Source organism: Notamacropus eugenii, chromosome 7 (assembly GCF_028372415.1).
Source record: "Notamacropus eugenii isolate mMacEug1 chromosome 7, mMacEug1.pri_v2, whole genome shotgun sequence".
In the NCBI taxonomy this organism is placed as follows: Eukaryota; Metazoa; Chordata; class Mammalia; order Diprotodontia; family Macropodidae; genus Notamacropus; species Notamacropus eugenii.
The window spans coordinates 14410321-14424356 of record NC_092878.1 but is presented as its reverse complement, the minus strand read 5'-3'; the positions used below and the strand labels follow the sequence as shown (position 1 = coordinate 14424356).

The window sequence follows — 14036 nt, the reverse complement described above, 5'->3', positions numbered from 1 at the left end:
ACAACATTGAATGACACTAATTCACGCTGAGAATAGATGTGGGGGCCTGATGAGAGGTTGAATCCCAGAATAACAGATATCAGAGAGACCACAGGGATCACTTGATAAAGTACTGTCATTTTTCAGACGAGGAAACTGAATCCCTGAATGTTGTGTGGTTGGCCTAAGGATACATAGCCAGTAAATAGTAGAGTTGGAGTTGAAAACACAGCCCTTTTGACTTCAAATTTAGTGCTATTTCATGATAAATGCTGGGGCGGGTTGGTCTCAGAGATCACTTCCTCCTATTTGGGAGTCAGGAAGATCTCTCTTCAAGTTCCATTTCTGACACATACTGACTATATGACTTTAGGGAAACCATTTAACCTCTCTATGACCCAGGAAGCACTCTAATATATTTGCATAGAAAATGCCAATCTGCACTGGTAGCAAAACTTTCCTATATCAATGAAAATCGCAGGTTGAGTAAAAGAAAATCCTAAGAGCAGGAACCTTGAGTCATTGAGCCTATATATAAATATATACAAATACTTATATACAAATATGCATATATACATGTTTACATACATATATACATGTGTGTATGTGTATATATGTATATACACATGCATATATTATACATACATGCACAATATTATATATGTAATTGAATAAGTATACTGTTATAATATTCTGAACTCAGTAGTTGATTAAGAAATGTTTGTTGTATGTAAATTTTTTATTGAGATCTTCAAAGAGCTTTTCCCATTGGTGATCATATTTTCACTCAATCACCTCTATTTTTTTTTAATCACATCCAGGAAAATGAATATCTCCAACACCTACAACAGCTCCAGTGATACAGATGGTTTCATCCTCCTTGGATTCCCATGTAGCAGAGAAGTTCAGATCCTCCTTTTCATACTGTTCTTCATCATCTATATCCTGACACTTATAGGAAATGGTTCTATCATCTGTGCTGTGCACTGGGACAAACATCTTCATAACCCCATGTACATCCTCTTGGCCAACTTCTCTTTCCTGGAAATCTGGTATGTCACTTCTACTGTCCCCAGTATGTTGGTCAACATTCTCTCTAAGACCAAGATGATTTCCTTCTCTGCATGCTTCCTCCAGTTCTACTTTTTCTTCTCCTTAGGTGGTACAGAATGCTTTTTTCTGGCCATTATGGCATTTGATAGGTATCTGGCCATCTGCCAACCTCTGCATTACCCTACCATCATGACAGGACATCTCTGCACCTGTCTGGTGGTCAGTTGCTGGGTGTTTGGCTTCCTCTGGTTCCCAGTTCCCATCATCCTCATTTCCCAATTGTCCTTCTGTGGTTCCAGAGTCATTGACCACTTCTTATGTGACCCAGGCCCACTGCTAGCTCTCACCTGCACCAGGGCCCCTTTGTTAGAGTTCAGCTGGACTATCTTGACTTCGTTGCTCCTGTTTGTACCCTTCCTCTACATCATGGGAACATATGCCCTGGTCCTGAGAGCTGTGTTGAGAGTTCCTTCAAGAGCTGGTTGGCATAAAGCCTTATCCACCTGTGGATCCCATTTGACTGTGGTGTCACTGTTCTATGGCTCTGTGATGGTGATGTACGTGAAGCCAACATCAGGCCATGAAGGAGGAACACAGAAGACTGTAACGCTCTTTTATTCTGTGGTGACCCCCTTCTTAAACCCTTTCATATACAGCCTTAGGAACAATGAGATGAAGGCTTCCCTGAGAAAATTTCTGGGTATGTAAGGATTAAAGTCTTAGCAAAAATAAAAAAAGGTTTAGAGAGCCATATTAATTTTGAATCTCTTCTGAGTGAAATATCAAGAATAGCTAGTATATCTCCTGGCTCCACACCTACCTTTCCAACTGCATTTCTACCTAAATATCTCAATAACACCTCTAGTTCAACTATCTGAAGCTGAACTTGTGTCTCCCCTTAGAAAAAACTTCTCCTGGCAAATTATTAATTGCACTGATATTACATCCATTGTCACAGTACTTGGACTCAGAATCTTGAAGCCCTTTTACTGTTTTCTTTCCCTCATCCTCTATATCTTCCCCAAAGTGGTATTTTTAAAATATTTTTTCACATTTGTCCATGTCTACACGTATATCATCACAGCCTTCATTCTGTTACCTTCAGTGCTTCCTGCCTATAATTGATTTCTTGACTTGTGTAAGTACAAGCAGGTGGGATTTTTGTTGTTTTCTTTTTAGAATTCAGTTTCCCATGCTAAATTGTACACATCCAAAGCATCAATCTCCTTTGAACCCCGGTAATTCACAGCTGGGCTGAGCCAAGTAGGTTTGGTACCCTCTGTCTCTAAGTATTTTAGCGGAAAGGGTATATACATAATTTAAGATGGGATACTTCCTTGGGGTTTGCTTGTGGAAGTATGTTAACCTGTTATTAAGGAACCTCCCTCCCCTGGTGCCCCTAGTACCACCCTCTTACTATGAATGTGAATCACTCTTCAAAGCTTGGAAAGGAGATGTCTGATGGAGAGAGGAGACCTCTAATACCAACCCTTGTAACAACACTGGAACACTGGACTAGAATAAAGTACTAAAGTAGAGTATGGGACTTAGTGAAACTGGGATATTTATGTGTTATTTCCCAGTTATTATATTATTTTGCTGTTGCCTGAGTTCAGGCTGGAGTGGCCCCTCCCCATGTGCTGCCCCAGGGTTGAGGTGATGCAAGCCCAAATTGGAGGTTGGGGGTGGGAACACAAGGAGTCTGCTGTGCCTGGGCTCAGGTAGGGGGAAAGGAGAGCTTGGATGCAGCAATCTCTTCCCCCATGAGGTGGAACATGGAGCAGGAGTGGAAAGCTATCTGTGTGTGAATCCAAGCTGGAACCCAGAGGAGTCAGCACCTGCAGGAGGAGGAACATGGAGCACAGAAATCAGCCCCAAGTCAAGGTGAAGGTTTTTCAGCAGGGCAGGAGTAGTAAGAGTACTATCCTGCCACATTCCCGTGGATGAGTTGGGACCCGGGGGTTGGAGTTGTCTATGGAGGGAGGGAGAAGTACCATTACCCCTGTGGACTCACCCTGTTGGTCCAGCTGTCCCTCAGTACATGTAAGCAGGGGCTGGAGCAGTGTAAAGAACTTGGGCTCTTTGGCTAATGCAAATATGGGTGCACCTGAGAGTTTCAGGTGAGAACCTGCAATAGCAGTGTGGAGTGGACACACCTCCAAGAGAACTTTTCTTGGACACTCTGTGTTGAATCTACTGTGACCTGGGGTGGAATATGTTGTGTTTTCTGCTACCCTGAAGGATGTGTTGTATAAGAGAAGACCTTGGCTTAGGATTCCCTGATTGTATAAACAAGTGTAAGGTATGGGGTATGCTATGTTATGTTGTATACGTTTGTGTCTGTTAGGGACCATGTGGCCACTCTGGTAGGTAATTGTTTTATTATGGATTTTGATGTTATATTGTGAATGCTTTAGTTTCTCAGTTCAGCTTTAGTTTTGAATAAATAGAGAGCTTATTACATTTTATGGTTCAACCCTAAATACATTCACAGCAGATTGTAATGCTAATAAGATTTCATGTATTAATGGGCCTACTCATTAAGAGCAGCCTGTTTAGGGGAGTCCTGCATCTTTTGCTAATTTTTAATGCATTGGTTCTCCAGGGTTGTGATGCCCTCTGGCTCTGAAAAGTATATAAATATTCTGAGGTGAGATTTCACTTCAGTGCTTATTGTTTGGAAATGTTTGTTTGGCCAGATTAGACTCCAGGCAGCCCTAGCAGCCCCAAGGCTTTCAAAACCCAGATGTTGGTGCTTCTCTCTCTAGCAAATATGTATGTATGGTCAGTTATCTGTCTCTTGATTTGTGAAGTATATATAGCTCAAGGCCAGAGAGCTGGAAGCCTTGTCTGTTGGTTGATGTTTGTTTCTCCGTATTTTCTCTGAAGTTCAGGGTAGTGACATTTTCTCCTGAACGAAGTAAATGACATATTTGCTTCATTAAAGTGATTATTGAGCCCTGAAATGTTGCTTTCCTTTTAGAAAAGCAGATCTAAGAACCTGCAAGAGTAGGTCCTCCTGTGTATGTCAGGGTGCCTGCTTTTATACAGTTACTCTCAAGTGTGCTGTGTCCATTGCTATTATAATGTGTCACTCCAATTCTCCAATCTTGTCTAATGTCTAATACTCAGGCATCATCATCTTATTCCTCTGATCAAAAGGATTCAGTGGATGCTCATTTCCTTCAGGCTAAAATATAAGCCTTGTTTGGGCCTAGAGCTGTGTTTTTATTAGTTTAGGAGAGGATTTCTTAAACGTTTTCCACTTATGGCCTCTTTTCCTGTTTCTTGGCAGTTCCTTAGTGTTACATGGCTTGAGGGCATCCACAGTGCAAAGCGTGCCTGCTTGATGTTCAGAACCAAGGTTGCAATGCATCATTGGGAAGCCCTGCCAGAAACACTTCTTGTTCTTTACACATTTGATTTTGAATTAATTTTTGGTCTTTGTACATTCAGAAACCATTTACTGTTGCCAAATTTCTCACAACCCTATATGGGGTCAAAACCAAAAGTTTAAGAAGTCCTGATTTAGAAAACTTCATTTTCAAAGAGCTTGGTATTTAAAATCCTCCACAATCTGGCTCTAGTCTGGCTCCACAACTTCATTGTGTCTGTTTCCAGTTCTGTGTGGGTCACCATCACCTAATCTAACTCATGCCTGTAACGTATTTCCTAGAAGTTTTCTCCTCTTGCCACCCTTATATTTATTATGGGCTCAGGTGCTTCTTCCAAAGCAACTCATGTGATGCCTCTCAAAATGGAATACTCTCCTCCTCAAATTCTGGTAACATTTTTCATAGCCCTCTCCTATACCTTGATCACATTGTACCTTATATTTATTTCTGGGCATATGTTATCCTCACTATCGTATTTCAAGCTCCTTGAGGACATAGTCCTTTGCTTTTCCTCTTTCTGCCCCTACTGCCTAACAAGGTTGTGCATGTGTATCTAAAGAATTGAAATGAGTACTGTTACCAAACTTCAGCAGCCTTGGAGTCTCTTACCTTTCCTGGCTTTGTTTCCATTTGTAACTTCACAACATAAAATATATACGTTTTCTCAGAATTCAAATCAGGAAAGTCATCCACAACTTCTGAGTTCTTTGGTGAACCATGAAAAGTGTTGTTCATTAACAGAAAGCAACAGAAAAGTAGAACTAGAAGGATCTTGCCTTACCATGCTCAACATCTTTGATACCATAGACATTGTTTACAATTTTCTCTTCTACAGACTTACAAGAATGACTAGATCACTAAAGTAATGTTTTCCATTGGACCAAGTCACCAAGTTCAATGAAATCTCTCACATTGTCTGCTCTCATTTCTTCCAACAATTTTTCATACTAATTCAAAGTGATATGTTTCTAACATATCTCAAAGTTGTCTAAAATTTTAAAAATTAGGGTTTTCTTTCAAAAAAGAAACATCAAATAGTATCATCAACTAACAAAAAAGAGAATTTGGCAGAAGTTGCAATAGACCTCTTGGAAATTCTCTAAGGTCTTTAGATGACATGCATCCTTAACAAGCCCAGGTATGTCAGTGAAGGTCATGTCATGCTTGATGCAACAAAACTCTTCAGTCATTCTGTGAAACTTCTTAAACGAGGTTCTGTGATCTTGTGTTTTGTTACTGTAGATGATATGGAGGATTGCCTATTGCCAGTAAGGATTGTAAGAAGTCATGGGCAAGTATTCAAAAGGACGTTGGACACTGGCCTCCAATTATGCTATAAGAAAACACCCAATCTTCACTGTAGGTGTCCCATGCCAACCCGTGAAAGATTCATTATGCCAAATTTATTTGAGTTTGAGTGCGAATCTGTTGGTGTGTCTGTCTGAGTGACAGATCAATTATGTGCTCAAATTTGTTACTTTATGATAACTTTTTCAAGGAGGTTTGTTCAAAAACTGATATGTAAAATGATAGCTAATAGAGATGGTAAGGTCTAGGGAGACTTTTTAAGGATGAATGACATGGGCACCCCACTCTTTGGTGATAGTCTTCCAGGAAAACTCCTAGAGATCACTGGTTCATTTTTTATTGAGGAACTTTTCTCCAAAAGATGGCACATGAACGTCCAACTGCTGCACACAATCCCTATTTCTTCAGAGATGAGGTAAGGTTTAGGTTTAGCTTTTCATTGGTTTACTCAGTTGATTGTGGCAGTTTAGTTTTGATTAAGTTACCTCAGCAGTAGGGAAGTTTATTTTAGTTTAAATTTTCCCCAGGAATAGAATGGGTCACAATTAAGATTAAGTTTTAGTTTTCTTTTTAAATTTAACTATAGGGATGCTGAAAGATTATGGATTCCTGTGGTTCCTCCTTGAATAGACTTCTGGTAGCCTTTGACCATGGGAATGCTCTTGATAGTTATGAGAATGACTAAAACATCATGCTGTTGAATTTTGTGACATTGGGAATAAATCTTAAAGGGATTCAAATGGTTGTTTGTTTTGCCCCCTAAAAAAATTCAACTTTTTTAATTATTGCAAATTCGAAAAAAAAAATTAAGCCTAGCAAGCATTTTCCTTATCATTTTGTCTGTTTTTTTGTTTCTTTGTAAAATGTAGGAAAATCTTATCTTGCATCATATTTAGTTTTCCTGGTATATTCTATTACCTTGAAAGTTTTCTGAGAGCAAAATGCAGCCAATCAGAAAAATCGCTAAAAAGCTGTAGCAAAAGAGCTTGGTATACGAGGAAAGGCTAATGAAGTTTCTTACTTGAAGTAGGTGTCTCAGTAATGAGTAAGTAGTCCCACTTTAGGCCTTTAGTGGGGAATAGTTTTTTAAAAAACTGCTAAAAACATCTCACTAGAGTTTGTAGGTTGGAAGATTAATCATTTGAAGATCACAGGAGTTAACTCCTGGGACTTTTGGTAATTTCAGGAACTCACTCTCTTCTGAAATATCACAGTGAGTTTTGGGGTACAATTATGGAATATGCTGGAAGGAAAAAGAAAAATTTAAATATGTAGAAGTTTTAGGACTAAGCAGCACCTAGACAATTCCCTCCCCCAGAAGACTGTTAGATCTACTGTTTTAGCATAACCGAGAAAGATGGATAGTTTGAAAGTAATCCCAGAGTGAAGAAAAATAAATAACTATGGAGTTTGCAGCTTAAATTTGCCTGGTACTTAACCCGTCCTTGATCATGAAAAAATAAAAGATTGTTTAAATCAAGGAGCAACTTAAACATGAGTAAAATTTAATTAAGGAATGGAAAGGGTTTTTTAAACCAAAAAGGGGCATGTGAAGAAGGATCTCCTGAGTATGCCCATCCCAACTCAGAGGCCCCCATGACTACTCTGGATCAGAGAAACTGTCCCTCTGGTCATTTTAAGCCCTCTCATACCAGGTTCCCATGTAAAGGTACTGAACAACAACAACAAAAAAAAAAGCTGGAAAGATTCAGGGAAACCTGAGTTACACTCCAGTCTCAGAAATGTATTAGCTATGTGATGATCTTAAGCAATTTATCTTATCTCTGCTTGTCTCAGATTCTTGATTTGAAAAGTGGAGAATAATAATGGTGTCTACCTCCCGGAGTTGTTGTAAGGACTAAAATTATCCAAGAATTTTTAAATGCATAACACAATAACTAGGCTATGATAAATACTGTAGAAACATTGACTATTGTTATTACTATTTTTTGTTTTGACAAAGTTATTCTATACTGGATTGTAAATGCAATTTGTATAAAATACCACAAATTTGAAAAATAGTCATTATATGTGGAAAAATTGGGAAATTTATTGGGCTGAATTCATTTCAGCTGACTACTAATTAGTTTTGTTTCATGTTTTTAATGCATGGTGTTGTGTATGTTATTATTGGATTTCTAAATTCTTTTATATTGTAAAATTTGAAAACCATTGGGTAAGAAATGCTATTGGAAAAACAACATTTTTCCATGCCCAAAGGGCCACAAAATTGTGCATACCCTTTGATCTAGCAATATTGCCCCTAGGACGGTATCCCAAAGAGATCATAAAAATGGGAAAATGTCTCACATGCACAAAAATCTTTATGGCAGCTCTCTTTGTGGTGGCCAAGAACTGGAAATCGAGGGGATGCCCATCAATTGGGAAATGACTGAACAAGCTGTGGTAATAAATGTAGTGGAATAGTATTGTGTTATAAGAAATGATGATCAGAAGGACTTCAGAGAGTCCTAGAAGGACTTATATGAACCAATACTGACTGAAAGGAGAAGGACAAGGAGAACATGGTACAAAGCAACAGCCACAGTGTGACAGGACTGTTTCTGACAAGACTTAGCACTTCACAGCAATGCAAGGACCTAAAACATTCCCAATGGACTCTTGAGGCAAAATGTCATCCACATACAGAGAAAGAGCTATAGAATTGGAACCAGGTATGAAGAAGACTATTTTCTCTAGTGTTTTGTTTTAGTTTGGTTTGGTTTGGTTTCTTTCATGATTTCTCACATTCTTTTTAATTATTCTATGCAACATGACTAATGTGAAAATGTATTCACGAAGAATGTGTATGTAGAACCCATATGAGATTACATGACATCTCGAGGAGGGAGTGGGAAGGGAACGGGTCAGAATTTAAGACTTATGGTAGTGACTGCTGAAAACCAAAAACATGTTAATTTATAAAACAAAGAAAAATAACATTTTTATTTTCTGCATTTGTTATTTAATTTTTCCCCAGATACACGTAAAAACAATTTTCAAAATTTCTTTTAAAAATTTAAGTTCCAAATTCTCTCCATTCCTCTCCCAAATGCCCTCCATTGAGACAGCAAGTAATTCAATAAAGTTTACGCAAATGTAGTCATGACAACATATCCATAATAGTCATGTTCTGAAAGAAAACATAGACAAAAAAAAACAGCAAGAAAAATAAAGTAAAAGAAGCATGCCTCAATCTGTATTCAGACACCATCACTTCTTTCTCTGGGGATGAATAGTCTTTTTCATCATAAGTCCTTCAGAGTTGGCTTGGTTCCTTGTATTACTTAGAATAGCAAAGTCACTGATACCTGATCATCTTACAGTATTGCTGTTACTTTGTAACCGGGAAGTTTAACTTTGCATCAACTTATGAATGCCTCTCCAAGTTTTTCTGAGAGCATCCTGCTTTTCATTTCTTATAGTATAATAGCATTACATCATAATCACATACTACAACTTGTTCAGTCACTCCCCAAATGGTGGGCATCGTCTCAAGTTCTAATTCTTTACCCCCAGAAAACAGTTGCTATAAACAATTCTGTACATATAGATCCTTTCCTTTTTCGTTTATTATCTCATTTGAGGTACAGACTCAGCAGTGGTATTGCTAGGTCAAAGGCATGATTTTATAGTCCTTTGGGTAAAGTTCCAAATTGCTCTATAAAATCATTGATTCAGTTCACAACTCTGACAACAATGCATTGATGTCTCATTTTTCCCACATTCCCTCCAATATTTGTCATTTACCTATTCTGTTCTAATAAACGATCTAATAGAATTGAGGTAGTAACTCAGAATTGTTTTAATTTGCATTTCTCCAATCAATAGTGAGTACGAATATTGTTTTCATATGTTAGATAGGTCTGATTACTTCATCTGAAAATTGACTATATTTTTTGATTATTTATCAATTGGGAAATGGCTCTCAATTTTATAAATTTGACTTTGTTTTTTGCATGTTAGAGAAATTAAGCCTTTATCAGAGGAAATTGCTTCAATTTTTTATTCACAGTTACTATTCCTAACTATTTCCCTCCATCCTATTACTCCTACTCATTTATTCCATTCTCTCTCCTTTCACCCTGTCACTTTTCAAAAGTGTTTTGCTTCTGACTACCCCGTCCTGCAATCTTCCCTCTCTTCTATTATCCCACCTTCTCTTACACTCTGTCTCTCCTATTTTCTTATATGGCAAGAGAGATCTCTATACCCAATTGCCTGTATTTTTTATTCCCTCTTGAGCCAATTCTGATGAGAGGAAGGTTCACTCACTCCCTCTAACCTCCCTCCTCTTCCAATCCGCAATAAAAGCTTTTCCTTCCTCTTTTGTGTGAGACAATTTACACCATTCTACCTCTTCCTTACTCTTTCTCTCAGGACATTCATCTCTCATGCAATAATTTTATTTTTTACATATCATCCCTTCATATTCAACTGACACCTATGCCCTCTATCTATGTATACTCCTTCTAACATCTCTAATAATGAAAGAGGTCTTATGAGCAAGTATCATAAGACTTGTGTCAGCAAGTTGTACATAGTAATTCTATTATACTATGTTACAGAAATATCTGTTTTATTCCATAAACTGTAACGAGAATTTAAAAGAAAAAAAAGAAGTGAAAGTCTTCTAGCAATATAGAAATGAACAATATCAGTATGTATCCAAAAACATAGATATTTGAAAACAGTTAGATATTTAATGTAGTATATTCATTTTTAAAACAGATAATAAAGTGCTTATTATAAAAGTGAGTTTTCATTTAAAATTTTGTGTCTTGTCATTTACAAAAATTATGAAAAGATATAGGGAGATATCAAGGTGTAACTTCAATATGAATCAACTCTCAGGTATTTTTTGTATGTATGAAACCCCAGAATGTGTTTAGTTTAAATTTATAAAGAACGAGTCAGTGAAATGTAACTCTTAGGGAAAGATGAGAAGCTAATAATAGTCAAGAGCAATCTGTGAGTAGTGAAGTTTTTCTATTTGAAGTAAAACTCTTGGAGCTATATTTTACTATGGTTTTGAGTTTTGATTACTGGGATAGTTGTCTGGATTGTCATGCAGCCAGTAGTAGAAAATGGCATGGGATGCAGCCTGAGGACTACAGATAGATGTCTGTACCTGGAAATAGTTGAAGGGACAACCTTCATATCACCTAAGGTAGTAGCCCTTGACTCAGTTTCCTCATTGTGGTATTTCCTTTCTGAAAAGAAAATTACCCACCTACTTATCCTGCCTTTTGATACACTGTGACTAATTGATGGCCTCATATATGGTAAATGCCTGGCTTCAAACAGAGTCAAGGGAGTTTTTACACTCTTAAGGTATAGGTCAGGTCAATCTATGACCTTAAGGAGACAAGTCTCAACATTGCTAAAATTGCATCCCTCACTTTTTTTCATAGAAAATCTTTATAATATGAGCCTGACAACAGGAAAAGTTTTACAAGTACAATACTAAATCTGTTAGTTAATGGAGTGATAGTGGAACATTTATGAGTTACTATAATAGGATGTAAATTTGAAAATTTTAATCTGTATTTGTGGTCCAATTATAATGTATGGATGACAACTTCCAAAAGGGGGAATTAGACAAAGTAATGAGACAAACATATAATGTAGAGTTTTCTAATTAAATGGAATAGTAAATTTGAGAAAGAAATAGGATAAGGCTCTTTTCTCTAAGAACTACTTACATACATACATACATATGGACATACACACACATACATAGATATAAATGTATATACATATATGTGTGTATACATATGCATGTATATGTAAGTGTGTATATACATATATACATAATATATACCAAATGTATCTAGCATGGAAATTCAGGTTTTGAGTGTGTGTTAGAAATAGGTTCTCAAAACTGCATTGACGATTTTATATGCAAAATTTCACAGACAATTGTAAAGAAAGTGAAACTTTTTTAAAGTACTTATCTGATAATTTTAAAAGACAGAAGAGTTCATTTTATGGTAAGACATTCAGGAATGTTTGTTCGATTCTTATTTTAGATGCAGGGTTTAGGGGAAGATCGAAACAGCAAGGACTACATAAAAACCTAAATTCTCTGAAGCCTCAAATTTGAAAAACCAAATTTTAGAGATCATCCTAAATTGCCTTGTCTTGTTCCTGACAGATATTATTAACAGAATTACCTAGGAATATCTAAAGTAATTTGGAACCAAAGAAGCAGAGCCTTCTTCAGAGCTGTTCTGAGAAAGACCAAGAGAAGATATGCAGGAATTAGATGACTACATGAGACATCTGGGACCCAGAAAGTACTGATTAAATGGATATTGGTAGTGGGTTACTAGGAAACAAGGAGATTTGATGCTAGCTAGTACTGAGGATGATCATTATATTTTTTTGCCCCTTTGTTTCACGGTGTTTGTATTTCACTTTTCTTGATTACCTTGATGACTTGTACATCTCCCTATTACTCCATCATAAGCTCTCTAAGTAGTTTGATCTGTAAATTGAGTTACATCATTCTGGTTATGAATATATTTTAAAAACGCTATAGATTTAGCTTACAGATAAGTGACTGGGGTGGGAGGAGTGGCCTGCCCACTCCCTCTTACATCAAAAGTAGAAATTTAGGAGATCAGTAAAACAAGTAGTTAATTGTAAGAACTAATTGAATCACACTGACTCCATATTCTGACTAATTCTGGAGCTAGCTCAGTTCCCTTTTTATTCAGTTATAGATCTAGTTCAATTTCTATCTTCTTAGAAAACTTTAATCAATTGTGGAAATCGGGAGAAAACCTTATTCCATTGTTTAAACATAACCTTGTATGACTGCAAATCTGGACCACCTCTACCTACTCCATAAAGACCCTAAAATAAGGACCTATGTTAAATTAACGAAAAAGTCAATCAGATCCTACAATTGATGCAAAGAGTTTTGTCATAATTTATGCATCTCAAACAACCCATGTATCTTATCTGAAAACTGGACCCTTACTGATAAATCAATTATTGTTTCCATGTTCCTGTGATTACTTACAGTCACTTGGTGGGGTGAACAGGATGCCTATTTTTAGGAATGAAGGGAATTGTCCCTATTTGCTCTCGCCTCCTAGCTTAAAAATTCTTAATCTTAAACCCAATTAGTAATCAGATTACCTAATGTCGTATTGTTTTCTTTTAATTAAATTATTTGAGTAAATGGTTTGAAGTATTAAAGTTTGTTTCCCCTTGCATTCAGGATCCAGTGCCAAAGGTGAGGAAGGTGACTGCTCCTGATTGATTGGATAATTAGCATTCATTACTTAGTAACCATCCTTCCAGTCAACTACTTTTGTAATGTCAGTATAATTGGGTTTTTTTTCCACTTTCATTCACTTCAGAAAATGAGTTACCAAGTAATATCATTTCTTACTGACATCTCTCTGATGTGCCTTTGTCCCCCAGCTGGCAAAGTTACCACTCTACTTCAGTTCTCTTGTTGCCTGGACTCTTGCCACACCCTCCTAACTATTTTCCCTGCTTCAATCCTCTTCCTACTGTAAGTAATTTTCCTGGTGTACAGATATGAGTATGTCACACACACCCTACTCGAAAAACTAAAGTACCTTACTGTTACTTCTAGCTTTAATAGAAAATTATCTGTTTGATTATTAAAGTTCTTCACACTCTGTAACAGTATGGTGTTTGAATCAAAATTTCACAGAACAAATCCCCTTAATAAAAGGATTTGTTCTGTAAAACTTAGTTGGACTCCGTCAAAGGACCACACTTGAGGACCTAGAGGGCCACATGGTGTCTGAAGGCCACAGGTTCCCCCATCCCTGCTCTGGACCATTCCTATCGTTCAAGACACATTACACCCATCGCAATTCCTATGATCCAGCCACTGTGGTTTATTTGCTGCTCTTCACACACCAGATTCCATCTTCCTTCACCTTGACTCTTTGGAATATTCTCCTTAGAATTCTTGACTTCCATCTATTTGTCCAATATCTGTTTTTCCTCATTTACATGAAAAGCATTTTTGATATTCAAGTTTTTTCAGTTTGAGTTCCAATTTCTCCCTCCTTCTCTCTTTTCCCCCTTCACTGAGAAGGCAACAATTCTATATAATTTGTACATGTGCAGTCATGCAAAACATTTTCATATTAATCATGTAATGAAAAAAACGGACAAAATATAAAGTAAAAGAAAAGGGTGCTTCAAGCTGCATTCAGACTCCATCACTTTTTTTCTCTGGAAAAAGAAACCTTTTCATCAGAAGTCCTTTTAATTGCCTTACATTATTGTATTGCTGAGAATAGCTAA

The 14036-nt window shown here is 37.0% G+C and overlaps 1 protein-coding gene across 1 annotated transcript; it reads left to right on the top strand.

The window, feature by feature from the left end:
- The first annotated feature begins 804 nt into the window (after positions 1-804).
- Positions 805-1740, top strand: LOC140513316 (olfactory receptor 11G2-like). The gene has a single exon (XM_072622924.1). The coding sequence runs from the start codon at positions 805-807 to the stop codon at positions 1738-1740; it is 936 nt and encodes a 311-aa protein (XP_072479025.1).
- The last annotated feature ends 12296 nt before the right edge of the window (positions 1741-14036 follow it).